The 22798-nt window shown below is 42.2% G+C and overlaps 1 protein-coding gene across 1 annotated transcript in view; it reads right to left on the bottom strand.

Moving 5' to 3' along the window:
- Positions 1 to 22798, bottom strand: part of MROH1 (maestro heat like repeat family member 1) — a 1587326-nt gene that overhangs the window by 182615 nt on the left and 1381913 nt on the right. The window contains exons 36-37 of the mRNA XM_053715983.1: positions 16918 to 17055; positions 3509 to 3623 (exon numbers count right to left, since the gene is read on the bottom strand). Of these exons, the coding sequence (XP_053571958.1) occupies positions 3509 to 3623; positions 16918 to 17055 (253 nt within the window). The remainder of the gene's footprint in view (positions 1 to 3508; positions 3624 to 16917; positions 17056 to 22798) is intronic.

Here is a 22798-nt window from a genome sequence, read left to right as displayed (position 1 = left end):
TAAGATAAATGACGACAAGTGTGAGGCAATAGGCATTCATATACCAAATACCACCAAGAAAATACTTGAGATTAATTTCTCCTTTAAATGGGCAAACAAACACGTCAAATATCTAGGAATAAACATCTCTGCTGATATCCATAATTTATACCAATATAATTATAAGCCCCTACTGACCCATATTAGACAACTCATGACTAAGTGGTCCAAACATAAAATCTCACTTATAGGACGCATCGTGGCTATTAAAATGACGATTCTTCCGAGACTATTATATCTGTTTAGTAGGGCTGCTGAAAATAATCGATTCAGTGATGCATCGCGATGCAGCCATTAACGATGCTGCATCGATGCAAGTGCAGACCTGAATCGATTCAGGGGTCAGTGATGTCATTGCGCAACGTCACATGACCCGCCTCTCTCACAGAGCAGTATAACGAGCATTTATGGGTTGCTATTAGATATAGTAAGTCAAGTTTTACAAAAGTCGCACAATTTATACTTTATTTTCAACATTTGAGAGGCAATTGTGTGCCTTTTGTAAAACTTGACTTACTATATCTAATAGCAACCCATAAATGCTCGTTTGGGCTAGGGGTCTGACCGAGAGCAAACATGCAGCAGAGACCGCAACAGTAAACAGTGAATCGATAATACGAGAAAAGATTCACTGTTTACATCAGGCTGCTGTCGGCATTAGGTGTCATAAAAATTCCTGACCGGAACATTTGTGTGTGAGAGGGGAGGTCTGTTGAGAGTGCTCTCCGTGTCAGAAATCTGCGCAGTGTACACACAGAAAGTCCTGATGTGGTGCAGCTGGTGTGAAACCTGGAGACAGACTCCCTTGAACATGCAGCTGTAGTTAGGGAGACAAAGCTACTCTGGAACCTCAGACTCCAGACTCATTCTTTCTCACTGTGCATTTACACTTTCCTTTTTAAAATAAATCTACAGATACATTTCTTTCTGTGCATATTCTATTATGTTTATGAGCGCTGTCCCATCTTTCACAGTTGTTTGAAAGATTACATATATATTTATACATACACACACATATTATAAAGTATATATATTGTATGTCTGTGTATATATATAAAAATATGGAATAGAACAAGGTCATGAAAATCATGGGCAGTAATCGTGATGCATCCTGATGCATCGCTAAATCGAATCGTAGACAGGATAATCGTAATCGAATCGTGAGACCAGTGAAGATGCACACCCCTACTGTTTAGATCACTACCCATTTCAATACCACACACAGACCTACAAGTCATACAGAGGGACATTCAGGCCTTTATCTGGAATGGCAAGAGAGCAAGGATCAATAGACAAACATTAACTAGACATAGAGCAGGGCTAGGCCTTCCACACCTTATTTCGTACTACTATGCTGCCAGAATGGCACAGACTGCCCTGTGGCATAACAGGTCAGACGACATCCAATGGAGACAACTAGAAGTGGACATAATGGGAATAGATGATATAGCCCAATTACTATGGACAGCTAAGATAAACAGACCGCAGAAAGGAAAAAGCTACATAGCCATAGCACATACTTTGTTTATATGGGACAGGGCCACTACTAAACAATAAGTCACCTGCCGCTCCACTGATAGACCTAAACTCCTCACGAGACCAAATAGTACAAAGTAAATGGAACAATAGAAGCCTGTACAGAATAGCGGATGCTCTCGCTAATAGAAAGTTCCTCACAATACAACAGTACAATGACCTAGACCCAACTGACACCAACACCTGGTTTCATTATTTCCAATTGAGATCTAGAGTGGCAGACGCCCTAGGAACGACCCCTACTCATAGCCGCACACCCCTCGAGGTTCTTTGTTTAACCAATCACAGACCGAAGAGGTCAATAGCTAAACTATACCCTACATTCAACAAATCAGATCCCATCACTAAAATAAATGGGAAGATGAATTAGGTAGGAATTGGCCAGCTCAGACATGGGTGGAACCTCATTCACTATTAACTCCCAACTACAAGAAAATGATATAAAGTCTGCATTTAGATGGTACCTATACCCCACTAGGCTAACCAAGATGAGAGGAAAGGACAATTCACTCTGCTTTAGGGGATGTGGGGAAGAAGGAACGTATCTGCACACATGCTGGTATTGTAGTAAAATTCAACCCTTCTGGAAAGACACAGCTAAGTTATTAAGTGAGGTTTTGGAAAAGGAGATAGAACTTCTCCCAGAACATGCACTGCTACACTTCCCACATAAGGGACACACTACTAACCAAAACAAGCTTTTAGCACTACTGTGCACAGCCGCTAGACTGTGTCTCGCCAAACACTGGAATACAGAACCTACAGGTTTCTTCCTCATAGAGCGGAAAATTTACCAAATCTATAAAATGCCCAGCTTAGCGGCAGATCTAACAGCATCCAAAGACCAATTCCTTGCCATTTGGGAACCTTGGATTATACACAGCCAGCCAGAGGTTACCGTACCTAGATTAATAAAGGAGAGATTTTCTATAGTAGGGTAATAAATACAAAAATCTGTATGTGCACTATATTTAAAGGCATGTGACTACTGAGATAAAGGTTATTTACATCTGTTATTGGCTCTCTTGTTTTCTGTTTTGGATACAATGACAAGTTTTCAAATGTAAGTTGTTAGATATGGTTTAACTCTAAAGACTGAAATATATACTATATTGAGAGAAAAATGTAAACAACTACATGTTTGTTATGTTATGAAAATAAAAGCAATTTCAACATAAAATAATTGAGTGCACATGGCACCTTTATTAAAATTCAAAGGGACAATACAAAATGATTTATTAGTTACTACACTTCCAGCCAATGAAATGAAGCAGAATGGTGGCAGTCCAGAGGAGGAGTGGTTGCAAATTTGCTATCAATGTGTCATGCTCATGGGAGTGGGTTCAGGGTTTTGGAGCTCATTTGTGGAGGCATCGGACTTACGGCTGTCTTGTGCACTAATAGGGGCCAGTGAGATGGGCTTCTTAATGGAACTACCCCTTTTAGGCATAGCTGAATAAACAGTAAGTCAATGCAAGTTTATTGTACAGGACACTGAAGACTCAGATACTGGAAGCAGAATAGGTGAGCAGCTGCCCCCACTCCAGAGTTGGATTCGGCAGAAATGCCCACGATAAGGCCAGGAACTAGAATTCCCACTCTAAGGTTGAAGACTGGAGTGCCAACTTGAGATCGAAGACAGGAATGCCCACAATAGAGCCAGGACCAAGAATGCTCACTTTAGGCTGAAGACAGAAATACCCACTACCATATGTCAATACAACCTTCATAAGTCTAGCGTTGCATCCTGCCACAAGCTCATTTATGCATATACCCATCATGCCTTGAGAGCACACATGCTTCATTATCCACCTATCCGGACCAAGTCCATCCATTATGAAGGCAGTAGGACTAGTCACTTTGTCTATACATTATGTCATCTGCAAAGCTACAAACATTTTTACCCATATGGTTTTAAACAAAGAACTCTCACCTCTGCCAAAAAGGAGGTTGCGGTTATTCGCTGGTTGTCATACACGCTGCTGAGAACAGACTGCAAACTCTTCACAATAACCGAAAGCTTAGGACCTGCGTATTGTACCATGCAACTGCAATGATAAAAAAAAAAAGAGAAGTGAAAAACGTCAGACTGGTAAGAGGGGGTGGACAAATATCAGAAGAGTAGAAGCCAGGTAGGGAAACCAAAAGAGAGGAGATCATTTGGAGGGATAGGCAGAGAAGGAAATTGGAGTGGGAGAGAGAAATAAATCAAACAAAACAGAGTAAGTGACATAAAAGAGGGTGAATACATGAAAAGGCCACACAAAGATGATCAGCTGAGATATGAGAAAGGGAAACACAAAAGTGACATGGAGGCACATGGTAGTGAAGAAAAATAAAAACAGAATTTATGCTTACCTGATAAATTACTTTCTCTTACGGTGTATCCAGTCCACGGATTCATACTTACTTGTGGGATATTCTCATTCCCTACAGGAAGTGGCAAAGAGAGCACACAGCAGAGCTGTCCATATAGCTCCCCCTCAGGCTCCGCCCCCCAGTCATTCGACCGACGGTTAGGAGAAAAAGGAGAAACCATAGGGTGCAGTGGTGACTGTAGTTTTACAAAAATAAATTTGAACCTGACTTAATTGCCAGGGCAGGCCGTGGACTGGATACACCGTAAGAGAAAGTAATTTATCAGGTAAGCATAAATTCTGTTTTCTCTTACATGGTGTATCCAGTCCACGGATTCATCCTTACTTGTGGGATACCAATACCAAAGCTTTTAGGACACGGATGAAGGGAGGGAACAAGTCAGGTAACCTAAACGGAAGGCACCACTGCTTGCAAAACCTTTCTCCCAAAAATAGCCTCCGAAGAAGCAAAAGTATCGAATTTGTAAAATTTGGCAAAAGTATGCAGTGAAGACCAAGTCGCTGCCTTACAAATCTGTTCAACAGAAGCCTCATTCTTGAAAGCCCATGTGGAAGCCACAGCTCTGGTGGAATGAGCGGTAATTCGTTCAGGAGGCTGCTGTCCAGCAGTCTCATATGCTTATCGGATGATGCTTTTCAGCCAGAAGGAAAGAGAGGTAGTAGTCACTTTTTGACCTCTCCTCTTACCCGAATAGACAACAAACAAGGATGATGTTTGTCTGAAATCTTTAGTTGCTTTTAAATAGAATTTTAAAGTACGAACCACATCAAGATTGTGTAACAGACGTTCATTCTTAGAAACCGGATTAGGGCACAGAAAAGGAACAATGATTTCCTGGTTAATATTCTTATTAGAAACCACTTTTGGAAGGAAACCAGGTTTGGTGCGCAAAACAACCTTATCTGCATGGAACACCAGATAGGGTGAATTACACTGCAAAGCAGACAATTCTGAAACTCTTCGAGCAAAAGAAATAGCTACCAAAAAATAAACTTTCCAAGATAATAACTTAATATCTATGGAATGTAAAGGTTCAAACGGAACCCCTTGAAGAACTGAAAGAACTAAATTTAGACTCCATGGAGGAGCCACAGGTTAATAGACAGGCTTGATTCTAACTAGAGCCTGTGCAAACGCCTGAACGTCTGGTACTGCTGCCAGACGCTTGTGTAACAGGATAGACAGAGCAGATATCTGTCCCTTTAAGGAACTAGCTGACAATCCCTTCTCCAATCCTTCTTAAAGAAAAGACAATATCCTTGGAATCCTAATCTTACTCCACGAGTAACCCTTGGATTCACACCAACAAAGATATTTACGCCATATCTTATGGTAAATTTTCCTGGTGACAGGCTTTCTGGCCTGTATTAAGGTATCTATTACTGACTCGGAGAAGCCACGCTTTGATAGGATCAAGCGTTCAATCTCCATGCAGTCAGTCTCAGAGAAAGTAGATTCGGATGATTGAAAGGACCTTGTATTAGAAGGTCTTGTCTCAGAGGCAGAGTCCATGGTGGAAAGGATGACATGTCCACTAGGTCTGCATACCAGGTCCTGCGTGGCCACGCAGGCGCTATCAATATCACCGATGCTCTTTCCTGTTTGATTTTGACGAGGGAGCAGAGGAAACGGTGGAAACACATAAGCCAGGTTGAAGAACCAAGGCGCTGCTAGAGCATCTATCAGTGCCGCTTCTGGGTCCCTGGACCTGGATCCGTAACAAGGAAGCTTGGCGTTCTGGCGAGACGCCATGAGATCCAATTCTGGTTTGCCCCAACGGAGAACCAATTGAGCAAACACCTCCGGATGGAGTTCCCATTCCCCCGGATGAAAAGTCTGACGACTTAGAAAATCCGCCTCCCAGTTCTCTACATCTGGGATATGGATTGCTGACAGGTGGCAAGAGTGAGTCTCTGCCCAGCGAATTATCTTGGAGACTTCTGACATCGCTAGGGAACTCCTGGTTCCCCCTTGATGGTTGATGTAAGCCACAGTCGTGATGTTGTCCGACTGAAATCTGATGAACCTCAGTGTTGCTAGCTGAGGCCAAGCCAGAAGAGCATTGAATATTGCTCTTAACTCCAGAATATTTATTGGGAGGAGTTTCTCCTCCTGAGTCCATGAACCCTGAGCCTTCAGGGAGTTCCAGACTGCACCCCAACCTAGAAGGCTGGCATCTGTTTTTACAATTGTCCAATCTGGTCTGCAAAAGGTCATACCCTTGGACAGATGGACCCGAGATAACCACCAGAGAAGAGAATCTCTGGTTTCCTGATCCAGATTTAGTAGAGGGGACAAATCTGTGTAATCCCCATTCCACTGACTGAGCATGCATAATTGCAGCGGTCTGAGATGCAGGCGCGCGAATGGCACTATGATCCATCGCCGCTACCATTAAGCCGATTACTTCCATGCACTGAGCCACCGTGGGGCGCGGAATGGAGTGAAGAACACGGCAAGCATTTAGAAGTTTTGATAACCTGGACTCTGTCAGGTAAATTTTCATTTCCACAGAATCTATTAGAGTCCCTAGGAAGGAAACCCTTGTGAGAGGAGATAGAGAACTCTTTTCTTCGTTCACTTTCCACCCATGCGACCTCAGGAATGCCAGAACTATCTCTGTATGAGATTTGGCAATTTGAAAGCTTGACGCCTGTATCAGGATATCGTCCAGGTAAGGAGCCACCGCTATGCCTCGCGGTCTTAGGACCGCCAGAAGTGAGCCCAGAACCTTTGTAAAAATTCTTGGGGCTGTAGCCAACCCGAATGGAAGAGCTACAAATTGGTAATGCCTGTCTAGAAAGGCAAACCTCAGGAACTGATGATGATTCTTGTGAATAGGAATGTGAAGGTAGGCATCCTTTAAGTCCACTGTGGTCATGTACTGACCCTCTTGGATCATGGGTAAAATGGTTCGAATAGTTTCCATCTTGAATGACGGAACTCTGAGGAATTTGTTTAGGATCTTTAAATCCAAAATTGGTCTGAAGGTTACCTCTTTTTTGGGAACCACAAACAGATTTGAATAAAACCCCTGTCCTTGTTCCGTCCGCGGAACTGGATGGATCACTCCCATTACAAGGAGATCTTGTACGCAGCTTAGGAATGCCTCTTTCTTTATCTGGTTTGCAGATAATCTTGAAAGGTGAAATCTCCCTTGTGGAGGAGAAGCTTTGAAGTCCAGAAGATATCCCTGAGATATGATCTCCAACGCCCAGGGATCCTGGGCGAAGAGAGAGAGTCTGCCCCCTACTAGATCCGTTGTCGGATAGGGGGCCGCTCCTTCATGCTGTCTTAGAGGCAGCAGCAGGCTTTCTGGCCTGCTTGCCCTTGTTCCAGGACTGGTTAGGTTTCCAGGCCTGCTTGGATTGAGCAAAAGTTCCCTCTTGTTTTGAAGCAGAGGAAGTTGATGCTGCACCTGCCTTGAAATTTCGAAAGGCACGAAAAACAGAATTTATGTTTACCTGATAAATTTCTTTCTCCAACGGTGTGTCCGGTCCACGGCGTCATCCTTACTTGTGGGATATTCTCTTCCCCAACAGGAAATGGCAAAGAGCCCAGCAAAGCTGGTCACATGATCCCTCCTAGGCTCCGCCTACCCCAGTCATTCGACCGACGTTAAGGAGGAATATTTGCATAGGAGAAACCATATGGTACCGTGGTGACTGTAGTTAAAGAAAATAAATTATCAGACCTGATTAAAAAACCAGGGCGGGCCGTGGACCGGACACACCGTTGGAGAAAGAAATTTATCAGGTAAACATAAATTCTGTTTTCTCCAACATAGGTGTGTCCGGTCCACGGCGTCATCCTTACTTGTGGGAACCAATACCAAAGCTTTAGGACACGGATGAAGGGAGGGAGCAAATCAGGTCACCTAAATGGAAGGCACCACGGCTTGCAAAACCTTTCTCCCAAAAATAGCCTCAGAAGAAGCAAAAGTATCAAACTTGTAAAATTTGGTAAAAGTGTGCAGTGAAGACCAAGTCGCTGCCCTACATATCTGATCAACAGAAGCCTCGTTCTTGAAGGCCCATGTGGAAGCCACAGCCCTAGTGGAATGAGCTGTGATTCTTTCGGGAGGCTGCCGTCCGGCAGTCTCGTAAGCCAATCTGATGATGCTTTTAATCCAAAAAGAGAGAGAGGTAGAAGTTGCTTTTTGACCTCTCCTTTTACCTGAATAAACAACAAACAAGGAAGATGTTTGTCTAAAATCCTTTGTAGCATCTAAATAGAATTTTAGAGCGCGAACAACATCCAAATTGTGCAACAAACGTTCCTTCTTTGAAACTGGTTTTGGACACAGAGAAGGTACGATAATCTCCTGGTTAATGTTTTTGTTAGAAACAACTTTTGGAAGAAAACCAGGTTTAGTACGTAAAACCACCTTATCTGCATGGAACACCAGATAAGGAGGAGAACACTGCAGAGCAGATAATTCTGAGACTCTTCTAGCAGAAGAAATCACAACTAAAAACAAAACTTTCCAAGATAATAACTTAATATCAACGGAATGTAAGGGTTCAAACGGAACCCCCTGAAGAACTGAAAGAACTAAATTGAGACTCCAAGGAGGAGTCAAAGGTTTGTAAACAGGCTTGATTCTAACCAGAGCCTGAACAAAGGCTTGAACATCTGGCACAGCTGCCAGCTTTTTGTGAAGTAATACCGACAAGGCAGAAATCTGTCCCTTCAGGGAACTAGCAGATAATCCTTTTTCCAATCCTTCTTGAAGGAAGGATAGAATCCTAGGAATCTTAACCTTGTCCCAAGGGAATCCTTTAGATTCACACCAACAGATATATTTTTTCCAAATTTTGTGGTAAATCTTTCTAGTTACAGGCTTTCTGGCCTGAACAAGAGTATCGATAACAGAATCTGAGAATCCTCGCTTCGATAAAATCAAGCGTTCAATCTCCAAGCAGTCAGCTGGAGTGAAACCAGATTCGGATGTTCGAACGGACCCTGAACAAGAAGGTCTCGTCTCAAAGGTAGCTTCCAAGGTGGAGCCGATGACATATTCACCAGATCTGCATACCAAGTCCTGCGTGGCCACGCAGGAGCTATCAAGATCACCGACGCCCTCTCCTGATTGATCCTGGCTACCAGCCTGGGGATGAGAGGAAATGGCGGGAACACATAAGCTAGTTTGAAGGTCCAAGGTGCTACTAGTGCATCCACTAGAGCCGCCTTGGGATCCCTGGATCTGGCCCCGTAGCAAGGAACTTTGAAGTTCTGACGAGAGGCCATCAGATCCATGTCTGGAATGCCCCACAGGTGAGTGACTTGGGCAAAGATTTCCGGATGGAGTTCCCACTCCCCCGGATGCAATGTCTGACGACTCAGAAAATCCGCTTCCCAATTTTCCACTCCTGGGATGTGGATAGCAGACAGGTGGCAGGAGTGAGACTCCGCCCATAGAATGATTTTGGTCACTTCTTCCATCGCTAGGGAACTCCTTGTTCCCCCCTGATGGTTGATGTACGCAACAGTTGTCATGTTGTCTGATTGAAACCGTATGAACTTGGTCCTCGCTAGCCGAGGCCAGGCCTTGAGAGCATTGAATATCGCTCTCAGTTCCAGAATATTTATCGGTAGAAGAGATTCTTCCCGAGACCAAAGACCCTGAGCTTTCAGGGATCCCCAGACCGCGCCCCAGCCCATCAGACTGGCGTCGGTCGTGACAATGACCCACTCTGGTCTGCGGAACGTCATCCCTTGAGACAGATTGTCCAGGGAAAGCCACCAACGGAGTGAGTCTCTGGTCCTCTGATTTACTTGTATCTTCGGAGACAAGTCTGTATAGTCCCCATTCCACTGACTGAGCATGCACAGTTGTAATGGTCTTAGATGAATGCGCGCAAAAGGAACTATGTCCATCGCCGCTACCATCAACCCGATCACTTCCATGCACTGAGCTATGGAAGGAAGAGGAACGGAATGAAGTATCCGACAAGAGTCTAGAAGTTTTGTTTTTCTGGCCTCTGTTAGAAAGATCCTCATTTCTAAAGAGTCTATAATTGTTCCCAAGAAGGGAACCCTTGTTGACGGGGATAGAGAACTCTTTTCCACGTTCACTTTCCAGCCGTGAGATCTGAGAAAGGCCAGGACAATGTCCGTGTGAGCCTTTGCTTGAGGAAGGGACGACGCTTGAATCAGAATGTCGTCCAGGTAAGGTACTACTGCAATGCCCCTTGGTCTTAGCACCGCTAGAAGGGAGCCTAGTACCTTTGTGAAAATCCTTGGAGCAGTGGCTAATCCGAAAGGAAGCGCCACGAACTGGTAATGTTTGTCCAGGAATGCAAACCTTAGGAACCGATGATGTTCCTTGTGGATAGGAATATGTAGATACGCTCCTTTAAATCCACCGTGGTCATGAATTGACCCTCCTGGATGGAAGGAAGAATAGTTCGAATGGTTTCCATCTTGAAAGATGGAACCTTGAGAAACTTGTTTAAGATCTTGAGATCTAAGATTGGTCTGAACGTTCCCTCTTTTTTGGGGACTATGAACAGATTGGAGTAGAACCCCATCCCTTGTTCTCTTAGTGGAACAGGATGAATCACTCCCATTTTTAACAGGTCTTCTACACAATGTAAGAACGCCTGTCTTTTTATGTGGTCTGAAGACAACTGAGACCTGTGGAACCTCCCCCTTGGGGGAAGTCCCTTGAATTCCAGAAGATAACCCTGGGAGACTATTTCTAGCGCCCAAGGATCCAGAACATCTCTTGCCCAAGCCTGAGCGAAGAGAGAGAGTCTGCCCCCCACCAGATCCGGTCCCGGATCGGGGGCCAATATTTCATGCTGTCTTGGTAGCAGTGGCAGGCTTCTTGGCCTGCTTTCCCTTGTTCCAGCCTTGCATTGGTCTCCAAGCTGGCTTGGCTTGAGAAGTATTACCCTCTTGCTTAGAGGACGTAGCACTTTGGGCTGGTCCGTTTTTACGAAAGGGACGAAAATTGGGTCTATTTTTCGCCTTGAAAGGCCGATCCTGAGGAAGGGCGTGGCCCTTACCCCCAGTGATATCCGAGATAATCTCTTTCAAGTCAGGGCCAAACAGCGTTTTCCCCTTGAAAGGAATGTTTAGTAGCTTGTTCTTGGAAGACGCGTCAGCCGACCAAGATTTCAACCAAAGCGCTCTGCGCGCCACAATAGCAAACCCAGAATTCTTAGCCGCTAACCTAGCCAATTGCAAAGTGGCGTCTAGGGTGAAAGAATTAGCCAATTTGAGAGCATTGATTCTGTCCATAATCTCCTCATAAGGAGGAGAATCACTATCGAGCGCCTTTATCAGTTCATCAAACCAGAAACATGCGGCTGTAGTGACAGAGACAATGCATGAAATTGGTTGTAGAAGGTAACCCTGCTGAACAAACATCTTTTTAAGCAAACCTTCTAATTTTTTATCCATAGGATCTTTGAAAGCACAACTATCCTCTATGGGTATAGTGGTGCGTTTGTTTAAAGTAGAAACCGCTCCCTCGACCTTGGGGACTGTCTGCCATAAGTCCTTTCTGGGGTCGACCATAGGAAACAATTTTTTAAATATGGGGGGAGGGACGAAAGGAATACCGGGCCTTTCCCATTCTTTATTAACAATGTCCGCCACCCGCTTGGGTATAGGAAAAGCTTCTGGGAGCTCCGGCACCTCTAGGAACTTGTCCATTTTACATAGTTTCTCTGGGATGACCAACTTTTCACAATCATCCAGAGTGGATAATACCTCCTTAAGCAGAATGCGGAGATGTTCCAACTTAAATTTAAATGCAATTACATCAGGTTCAGCCTGTTGAGAAATGTTCCCTGAATCAGTAATTTCTCCCTCAGACAAAACCTCCCTGGCCCCCTCAGATTGGGTTAGGGGCCCTTCAGAGATATTAATATCAGCGTCGTCATGCTCTTCAGTAACTAAAACAGAGCAGCCACGCTTACGCTGACAAGGGTTCATTTTGGCTAAAATGTTTTTGACAGAATTATCCATTACAGCCGTTAATTGTTGCATAGTAAGCAGTATTGGCGCGCTAGATGTACTAGGGGCCTCCTGAGTGGGCAAGACTCGTGTAGACGAAGGAGGGAATGATGCAGTACCATGCTTACTCCCCTCACTTGAGGAATCATCTTGGGCATCATTGTCATTATCACATAAATCACATTTATTTAAATGAACAGGAATTCTGGCTTCCCCACATTCAGAACACAGTCTATCTGGTAGTTCAGACATGTTAAACAGGCATAAACTTGATAATAAAGTACAAAAAACGTTTTAAAATAAAACCGTTACTGTCACTTTAAATTTTAAACTGAACACACTTTATTACTGCAATTGCGAAAAAACATGAAGGAATTGTACAAAATTCACCAAATTTTCACCACAGTGTCTTAAAGCCTTAAAAGTATTGCACAGCAAATTTGGAAGCTTTAACCCTTAAAATAACGGAACCGGAGCCGTTTTAACACTTTAACCCCTTTACAGTCCCTGGTATCTACTTTGCTGAGACCCAACCAAGCCCAAAGGGGAATACGATACCAAATGACGCCTTCAGAAAGTCTTTTCTAAGTATCAGAGCTCCTCTCACATGCGACTGCATGCCATGCCTCTCAAAAACAAGTGCGCCACACCGGCGCGAAAATGAGACTCTGCTTATGCTTTGGGAAAGCCCCAGAGAAATAAGGTGTCTAATACAGTGCCTGCCGATATTATAATATCAATAAACCCAGATAAAATGATTCCTCAAAGCTAAATATGTTTTAAAACTGAATCGATTTAGCCCAGAAAAGTCTACAATCTTAATAAGCCCTTGTAAAGCCCTTATTTACCATCGTAATAAACATGGCTTACCGGATCCCATAGGGAAAAATGACAGCTTCCAGCATTACATCGTCTTGTTAGAATGTGTCATACCTCAAGCAGCAAGAGACTGCACACTGTTCCCCCAACTGAAGTTAATTGCTCTCAACAGTCCTGTGTGGAACAGCCATGGATTTTAGTTACGGTGCTAAAATCATTTTCCTCATACAAACAGAAATCTTCATCTCTTTTCTGTTTCTGAGTAAATAGTACATACCAGCACTATTTTAAAATAACAAACTCTTGATTGAATAATAAAAACTACAGTTAAACACTAAAAAACTCTAAGCCATCTCCGTGGAGATGTTGCCTGTACAACGGCAAAGAGAATGACTGGGGTAGGCGGAGCCTAGGAGGGATCATGTGACCAGCTTTGCTGGGCTCTTTGCCATTTCCTGTTGGGGAAGAGAATATCCCACAAGTAAGGATGACGCCGTGGACCGGACACACCTATGTTGGAGAAATTAGACTGTTTGGCCTTTGATTTGGCCCTGTCCTGAGGAAGGGTATGACCCTTACCTCCAGTAATGTCAGCAATAATTTCTTTCAAACCAGGCCCGAATAAGGTCTGCCCCTTGAAAGGAATGTTGAGTAATTTAGACTTTGAAGTCACATCAGCTGACCAGGATTTGAGCCATAGCGCCCTACGCGCCTGGATGGCGAATCCGGAATTCTTAGCCGTTAGTTTAGTCAAATGAACAATGGCATCAGAAACAAATGAGTTAGCTAGCTTAAGAGTTCTAAGCTTGTCAACAATTTCAGTCAATGGAGCTGTATGGATGGCCTCTTCCAGGGCCTCAAACCAGAACGCCTCTGCAGCAGTGACAGGCGCAATGCATGCAAGGGGCTGTAAAATAAAACCTTGTTGAATAAACATTTTCTTAAGGTAACCCTAATTTTTTTATCCATTGGATCTGAAAAGGCACAACTGTACTCAACCGGGATAGTGGTACGCTTTGCTAAAGTAGAAACTGCTCCCTCCACCTTAGGGACAGTCTGCCATAAGTCCCGTGTAGTGGCATCTATTGGAAACATTTTTCTAAATATAGGAGGTGGGGAAAAGGGCACACCGGGCCTATCCCACTCCTTACTAATAATTTCTGTAAGCCTTTTAGGTATTGGAAAAACATCAGTACTCACCGGCACTGCATAGTATTTATCCAGCCTACACAATTTCTCTGGCACTGCAATTGTGTCACAGTCATTCAGAGCAGCTAATACCTCCCCAAGCAATACACGGAGGTTCTCAAGCTTAAATTTAAAATTAGAAATCTCTGAATCAGGTCTCCCCGATTCAGAGACGTCACCCACAGACTGAAGCTCTCCGTCCTCAGGTTCTGCATATTGTGACGCAGTATCAGACATGGCTCTTACAGCATCTACGCGCTCTGTATCTCGTCTAACCCCAGAGCTATCGCGCTTGCCTCTCAATTCAGGCAATCTGGATAATACATCTGACAGGGTATTATTCATGATTGCAGCCATGTCCTGCAAAGTAATCGCTATGGGCGTCCCTGATGTACTTGGCGCCATATTAGCGTGCGTCCCTTGAGCGGGAGGCGAAGGGTCTGACACGTGGGGAGAGTTAGTTGGCATAACTTCCCCCTCGACAGACCCCTCTGGTGACAATTCTTTTATAGATAAAGACTGATCTTTACTGTTTAAGGTGAAATCAATACATTTAGTACACATTCTCCTATGGGGCTCCACCATGGCTTTTAAACATAATGAACAAGTATCCTCTGTTTCAGACATGTTTGTACAGACTAGCAATGAGACTAGCAAGCTTGGAAAACACTTTAAAGCAAGTTAACAAGCAATATAAAAAATGTTACTGTGCATTTAAGAGAAACAAATTTTGACAAAATTTGAAATAACAGTGAAAAAAGGCAGTTACACTAACAAAATGTTTACAGTGTACGTAACAAGTCAGCAGAGCATTGCACCCACTTGCAAATGGATGATTAACCCCTTAATAACAAAAACAGAATAATAAATGACAAAAACATTTTTTTAAACACAGTCACAACAACTGCCACAGTCTACTGTGATTGTTACCCTCCTCAAACACGACTTTGAAGCCTTTTGAGCCCTTCAGAGATGTCCTGTATCATGCAGAGGGAAGCTGAATGTCTCTGTCAGTATTTTTAGCTGCACAGAAAAGCACTAAAATAGGCCCTTCCCACTCATATTGCAACAATGGAAAGCCTCAGGAACTGTTTCTAGGCAAAAATCAAACCAGCCATGTGGAAAAAAACTAGGCCCCAATAAGTTTTGTCACCAAACATATATAAAAACGATTAAACATGCCAGCAAACGTTTTATATTACACTTTTATAAGAGTATGTATCTCTATTAATAAGCCTGATACCAGTCGCTATCACTGCATTTAAGGCTTTACTTACATTAATCCGGTATCAGCAGCATTTTCTAGCAAATTCCATCCCTAGAAAAATATTAACTGCACATACCTTATTGCAGGAAAACCATTCCCTCTCTGAAGTTACCTCACTCCTCAGAATATGTGAGAACAGCAATGGATCTTAGTTACTTCTGCTAAGATCATAGAAATCACAGGCAGATTCTTCTTCTAATGCTGCCTGAGATGAAACAGTACACTCCGGTACCATTTAAAAATAACAAACTTTTGATTGAAGTTAAAAAACTAACTATAATACACCACTCTCCTCTTACTACGTCCATCTTTGTTGAGAGTTGCAAGAGAATGACTGGGTATGGCAGTGAGGGGAGGAGCTATATAGCAGCTCTGCTGTGGGTGATCCTCTTGCAACTTCCTGTTGGGAAGGAGAATATCCCACAAGTAATGGATGATCCGTGGACTGGATACACTTAACAAGAGAAAATGTTGCACTTTTTATTCTGTTTGTCTTTTCTATGTGGAGCCATGGTGGGAAATTAGGGCGTTGGTGAAAGAGATAGAAACTGCAATGATCCTATGATTAACCCTGAAATTCATAATGATCATGTTTCCTTTGTTTATAACACTCTCTCTTTATCCACGTCTTGCACTCCCTTGTGTCTACTTTTAGAGACAGACTGCAAACTCAGGTGACAGATAAAGGGGGCGAACAAGGGATTCAAAGACCCCCAATCTTCTAAATTGCACCACCATTGGGCTGAGGAGGAGGGTAAAAAGGTGCTGCAATAGTCATCCAGTGACTGGCAGAATAACCCCCTGTGCGTAGTCACTGCTAGAGAACAACACAGCTCCAGTAAATCTCTTCAGGTGAAGACTAGAACCATTTAAGCTGCTGTGTGAAGGCCTGGATATGGGCATAAGACTGGTACTGTGTAGGATAAGAAATAGCAACAAAACCCTGCTACAGCTGCAAAAATGAGTTTCTGGTCTACTAGGGGGTGAAAGCAAAGGGAAGAGTAAATAACTGGGCACACTAGAAGAGTAATAGAAATAATATTATTGCAGAGGGGGTTACAGGTTCCTTCCCATCAACCCAGAGGTGATCTTTACAGTGCAGTGAGAAATGCCGAAAAGGAGGGCAGATTTAAATCTGAGGTAAAGAACAGAAGTAGATGGGAAAAAAACCTTCACATAGTTATGTGTCTCATCCCTCTACTCATTTTAATGACAAGTCTTCTTGAACAAAATAAGGGACCTTCTTTCCACCTAGGTGAAGGGTCTCCTGTACCCCCCTTCCCTACTATATGCTTTGTCTTATTTCTTAAGCACTCACTTAAAGGTCTCCTGTATTCCTCTATCACCCCACCTCAACGATAAGCATTATTCCTTGCTCACTGAATGACAGGTCTCCTCTAATCTCCTCTACATCACCCTACTCAATGATGGTTACCATTCCTTCAACACTCAATGACAGGTCCCCTTTATCTCACGCATATCAATGATGGGCACCATTTTTCCACATTCAGTGACAGACCTCCTGTACCTTCCTCCCACTTAGTTATGGGCACTATTCCTTCCACACTCTGTGACAGGTCTCTTCTACCTGAACATCTCAATAATGGGCATGATTTGACATTCTGTGACTGCTCTCTTCTATTTTCCCACACAAAGTTGTGGTCCTTCTCTACTCAATAATGGTTTGTGTTAACCACTCGTTGTCTTTTTAAAACCCTCACCTGCTCAGCGAGGAGACTCCAAGGTAATGAGTATCTTCCTTTTTCATATTTTCCCAACAGCTCTCAGTCTCCATGCTCTGGGTCACCTCCTCATTGCCTCCCTGTATTAGCATGAACTTCAGAGCCTCAATTGCAGAGCTATAAAAAAGCAAAAAGTATAGAAAATATATTACATCAAAGGGAACCAGTTCAAGAAACATACTTTTAAAGTCTTAAACACAACAATGCAAAAACTTTAAAATGAAGTAATTTTTGCAATATATACTTTTGTCTATGCATGACACTATGTGATAGAGGCACAGCACGTTCAATTATGTCTTTGGTGGATACTTATTACACACCTTCAAAAACAAAATATAAAAATAACTTAAAGTGAAGGTAAACTTTTAAGAATGAAAGCCTGGTTTTTAAAAATACTATTAAAATTTGATGTGAGTCGTAATTTTGATATACATCCAGCAGTTTATATGTTTCTATGAATGTATACATGTCTGTGCTACCCTGCAATACTGAAGCCAGTCTACTCAATACATTAAGCACCTGTTGTCTATTATACGGGTTCGCCTACCCTCCTTTTCATTCGCAACAAATCTCTAAGTTCATAAGTTATTTATTTCATTCATCTCACTATCATTACCACCTCCTCCCCCTCCACCACCATAAAGAACCTCATTTTACAGGAGAGCTAACTACGCGGCTTATCTTTCCTATGCCACATCTCCATCATAGTTCTTTCCCAATAGCACCATATGTCTTCACTTCATAATAACCCTTATTGTTCCGCACTCTAACTACCTTTTTTAAATCAGTTGAAAAAGTTATTCTAATTAGACATATGTCCAAGAGAGACTATTCTTATCATCCTATTTCCTCTAGACATCATTTTAGAAGACAGGAGTCCAAAAGTGGCTTCTTTTATTAAGAGAGGAAAATACTATAAAGCAGAAAATGAGGTTTCAGTTTTGCCTGTTACATATAAATATAGAGAGATTACTTTGGGTTTTCTCATGAACAATCTTTACCTATATGTGATTACAGTATAGTTTTGAACTCCAAGATATTGTCATGGTTTGAAAGAATGTTTTTGAATGTTTATTTAACATGTTTATTTGATGTTGTTTTGTCAATAACCTCAATAAAAAACTTATTTAAAAATAAAAATAAAAATACTATTAAAAACAGAGGCACTTTCATTGATCAAAGTTTACAAAGCAGCCGTTTTGTTTAAAAACTTACCTTTCTTCTTTTCACAGCCAGAGAAGCTTCCCCCACCCGCAGATCCTCTCTTCACACATAAGCAATGACTAATCCGGCTTCCTCCAATCATGGCATGGCCTCAGGCAATGACTCCCCTGGGGGAAGCCGTGATTGGGGAAACCATGATTGGAGGAAGCCAGATTAGTCATTGCTGATGTGTGAAGAGAGGATCTGCGGGTGGGGGAAGCTGCTCTGGCTGTGAAAAAAAGAAAGGCAAGGTTTTTAAACAAAACGGCTGCTTTCTAAACTTAGATGAATGAAAGTGCCCCTGTTTTTAATAGTATTTTTAAAAACCGGGCTTTCATTCATCAAAGTTTACCTTCACTTTAATTTTATGCTTACCTGATAAGAAAATGTCTTTCCTTATGGTCCATGATACATCACATGTGGGATTATATTCCAGTCCACTAGGATGAGGCAAAATAACACTACACACCAGAGCTTTAATCCCTCCTACTCTCCCAGATTTCCTTAGGTCATAGATATGGCCAAGTAGATGGAAGTAAACCACAAAAGCAGGAATGACATATAAGGGCAAATTAAGAGCAAGACAAATTCTGCCAACAAATGTTTATAAAAAAGGCGTGGCTTGTGGACTCGGCCCACAGAACCTCACTGCTAAAAGCAGCCTCTGAAGAGGCATACACATCAAAGTGGTAGAACTTTGTAAATGTATGTATAGAAGACCAAGTAGCTGCCTTACAAATCTATGGAAGCCTTATTAAAGAGGGCCAAGAATGGCAACTGCTCTGGTAGAATGAGCAGTAATGTGCATAGAGGCAACCAGGTGTGCCTTATGAATTAAGGCCTTCAGCCAGAAAGCTATGTTAACTCTTTTATGTTTAAATCTTTTTTATTAAAACATAATTTATGTAAGAACTTACCTGATAAATTAATTTCTTTCATATTGGCATGAGTCCATGAGCTAGTGACGTATGTGATATACATTCCTACCAGGAGGGGCAAAGTTTCCCAAACCTCAAAATGCCTAAAAATACACCCCTCACCACACCCACAATTCAGTTTAACGAATAGCCAAGAAGTGGGGTGATAAGAAAGGAGCGAAAGCATCAAACAAGGAATTGGAATAATTGTGCTTTATACAAAAAAATCATAACCACCACAAAAATGGGTGGGCCTTATGGACTCTTGCCAATATGAAAGAAATTAATTTATCAGGTAAGTTCTTACATAAATTATGTTTTCTTTCATGTAATTGGCAAGAGTCCATGAGCTAGTGACGTATGGGATAGCAGATACCCAAGATGTGGAACTTCCACACAAGAGTCACTAGAGAGGGAGGGATAAAATAAAGACAGCCAATTCCGCTGAAAAAACAATCCACAACCCAAATCAAAAAGTTTTAATCTTTATAATGAAAAAAACTGAAATTATAAGCAGAAGAATCAAACTGAAACAGCTGCCTGAAGTACTTTTCTACCAAAAACTGCTTCTGAGGAGGAAAAAACATCAGAATGGTAGAATATAGTAAAAGCATGCAAAGAAGACCAAGTTGCTGCTTTGCAAATCTGATCAACAGAAGCTTCATTCTTAAAAGCCCAGGAAGTAGAAACTGACCTAGTAGAATGAGCCGTAATCCTTTAAGGCGGGGATTTACCCGACTCCACATAAGCATGATGAATCAAAAGCTTTAACCAATGCGCCAAAGAAATGGCAGAAGCCTTCTGACCTTTCCTAGAACCAGAAATGATAACAAATAGACTAGAGGTCTTTCTGAAATCTTTAGTAGCTTCAACATAATATTTCAAAGCTCTTACTACATCCAAAGAATGTAAAGATCTCTCCAGAGAATTCTTAGGATTAGGACACAACGAAGGGACAACAATTTCTCTACTAATGTTGTTAGAATTCACAACTTTAGGTAAAAATTTAAATGAAGTCCGCAAAACCACCTTATCCTGATGAAAAATCAGAAAAGGAGACTCACAAGAAAGAGCAGATAACTCAGAAACTCTTCTAGCAGAAGAGATGGCCAAAAGGAACAAGACTTTACAAGAAAGTAATTTAATGTCCAGAAAATGCATAGGCTCAAACGGAGGAGCCTGTAAAGCCCTCAAAACCAAATTAAGAATCCAAGGAGGAGAGATTGACTTAATGAGAGGCTTGATATGAACCAAAACCTGTACAAAACAATGAATATCAGGAAGATTAGCAATTTTTCTGTGAAACAGAACAGAAAGAGCAGAGATTTGTCCTTTCAAGGAACTTGCAGACAAACCCTTATCCAAACCATCCTGAAGAAACTGTATAATTCTAGGAATTCTAAAAGAATGCCAAGAAAATTTATGAGAAGAACACCAAGAAATGTAAGTCTTCCAAACTCTGTAATAAATCTTTCTAGACACAGATTTACGAGCCTGTAACATAGTATTAATCACGGAGTCAGAGAAACCTCTATGACTAAGTATTAAGCGTTCAATTTCCATACCTTCAAATTTAATGATTTGAGATCCTGATGGAAAAATGGGCCTTGAGATAGAAGGTCTGGCCTTAACGGAAGTGTCCAAGGTTGGCAACTGGCCATCCGAACAAGATCCGCATACCAAAACCTGTGTGGCCATGCTGGAGCCACCAGCAGCACAAACGAACGTTCCATCATGATTTTGGAAATCACTTTTGGAAGAAGGACTAGAGGCGGAAAAATATAAGCGGGATTATAATTCCAAGGAAGTGACAACGCATCCACCGCTTCCGCCTGAGGATCCCTGGATCTGGACAGATACCTGGGAAGTTTCCTGTTTAGATGAGAAGCCATCAGATCTATTTCTGGAAGTCCCCATATCTGAACAATCTGAAGAAATACCTCTGGATGAAGAGACCATTCGCCCGGATGTAATGTCTGGCGGCTGAGATAATCCGCTTCCCAATTGTCTATACCTGGGATGTGAACCGCAGAGATTAGACAGGAGCTGGATTCCGCCCATACAAGTATCCGAGATACTTCTTTCATAGCCTGAGGACTGTGAGTCCCACCTTGATGATTGACATACGCCACGGTTGTGACATTGTCTGTCTGAAAACAAATAAATGATTCTCTCTTAAGAAGAGGCCAGAACTGAAGAGCTCTGAAAATCGCACGGAGTTCCAAAATGTGATATCTTTGTATAATCCCTGCACCATTGGTTCAGCATACAAAGCTGGAGAGGTCTCATGTGAAAACGAGCAAAGGGGATCGCGTCCGATGCTGCAGTCATGAGACCTAAAATTTCCATGCACAAAGCTACCGAAGGGAATGATTGAGAAGGTTTCGACAAGCTGAAACCAATTTCAGACATCTCTTGTCTGTTAGAGACAAAGTCATGGATACTGAATCTATTTGGAAACCCAAAAAGGTTACCCTTGTCTGAGGAATCAAGGAACTCTTTGGTAAATTGATCCTCCAACCATGTCTTTGAAGAAACAACACGAGTTGATTCGTATGAGATTCTGCAGAATGTAAAGACTGAGCAAGTACCAAGATATCGTCCAAATAAGGAAATACCGCAATACCCTGCTCCCTGATTACAAAGAAAAAGGCACAGAGAACCTTTGAAAAGATCCTTGGAGCTGTTGCTAGGCCAAAAGGAAGAGCAACAAATTGGTAATGCTTGTCTAGAAAAGAGAATCTCAGGAACTGATAGTGATCCGGATGAATAGGAATATGAAGATATGCATCCTATAAGTCTATTGTGGACATATAATGCCCTTGCTGAACAAAAGGCAGAATAGTCCTTATAGTCACCATTTTGAATGTTGGTATCCTTACATAACGATTCAATATTTTTAGATCCAGAACTGGTCTGAAAGAATTCTCTTTCTTCGGTACAATGAACAGATTTGAATAAAACCCCAGACACTGTTCCAGATCTGGATCTGGCACAATTACCCCAGCTGACTCCAGGTCTGAAACACATTTCAGAAAAGCCTGAGCCTTTACTGGGTTTACTGGAATGAATATTCTCACAGGTGATCTTATCTTGAAACCTATTCTGTACCCTTGAGAAACAATGTTCTGAATCCAATGATTTTGAATCAAACTGATCCAAACATCTTTGAAAAATCATAACCTGCCCCCTACCAGCTGTGCTGGAATGAGGGCCGCACCTTCATGCGGACTTGGGAGCTGGTTTTGATTTCCTAAAAGGCTTGGATTTATTCCAGACTCCAAACGGAGACCGTACCTTTAGGGGAAGGGTCAGGCTTCTGTTCCTTATTCTGACGAAAGGAACGAAAACGATTAGCAGCCCTATATTTACCCTTAGATTTTTTATCCTGAGGCAAAAAAGCTCCTTTCCCCCCAGTGACAGTTGAAATGATAGAATCCAACTGAGAACCAAATAACTTACCATGGAAAGAAAGAGAAAGCAACGTTGACTTAGAAGTCATATCTGCATTCCAAGATTTAAGCCATAAAACTCTTCTAGCTAAAGACATATACCTGACATCAATCCTAATGATATAAAAAAATGGCATCACAAACAAAGTTATTAGCATGTTGAAGAAGTTTAACAATGCTATAAGCATCATGGCCCGACACTTGTTGTGCTAAAGCCTCCAACCAGAAAGTGGAAGCTGCAGCAACATCAGCCAAAGAAATAGCAGGCCTAAGAAGATTACCTGAACA

This window comes from Bombina bombina, chromosome 5, assembly GCF_027579735.1.
Source record: "Bombina bombina isolate aBomBom1 chromosome 5, aBomBom1.pri, whole genome shotgun sequence".
NCBI lineage: Eukaryota > Metazoa > Chordata > Amphibia > Anura > Bombinatoridae > Bombina > Bombina bombina.
The sequence above is the reverse complement of the archived record's forward strand: the minus strand, read 5'-3'. Positions and strand labels throughout refer to the sequence as shown.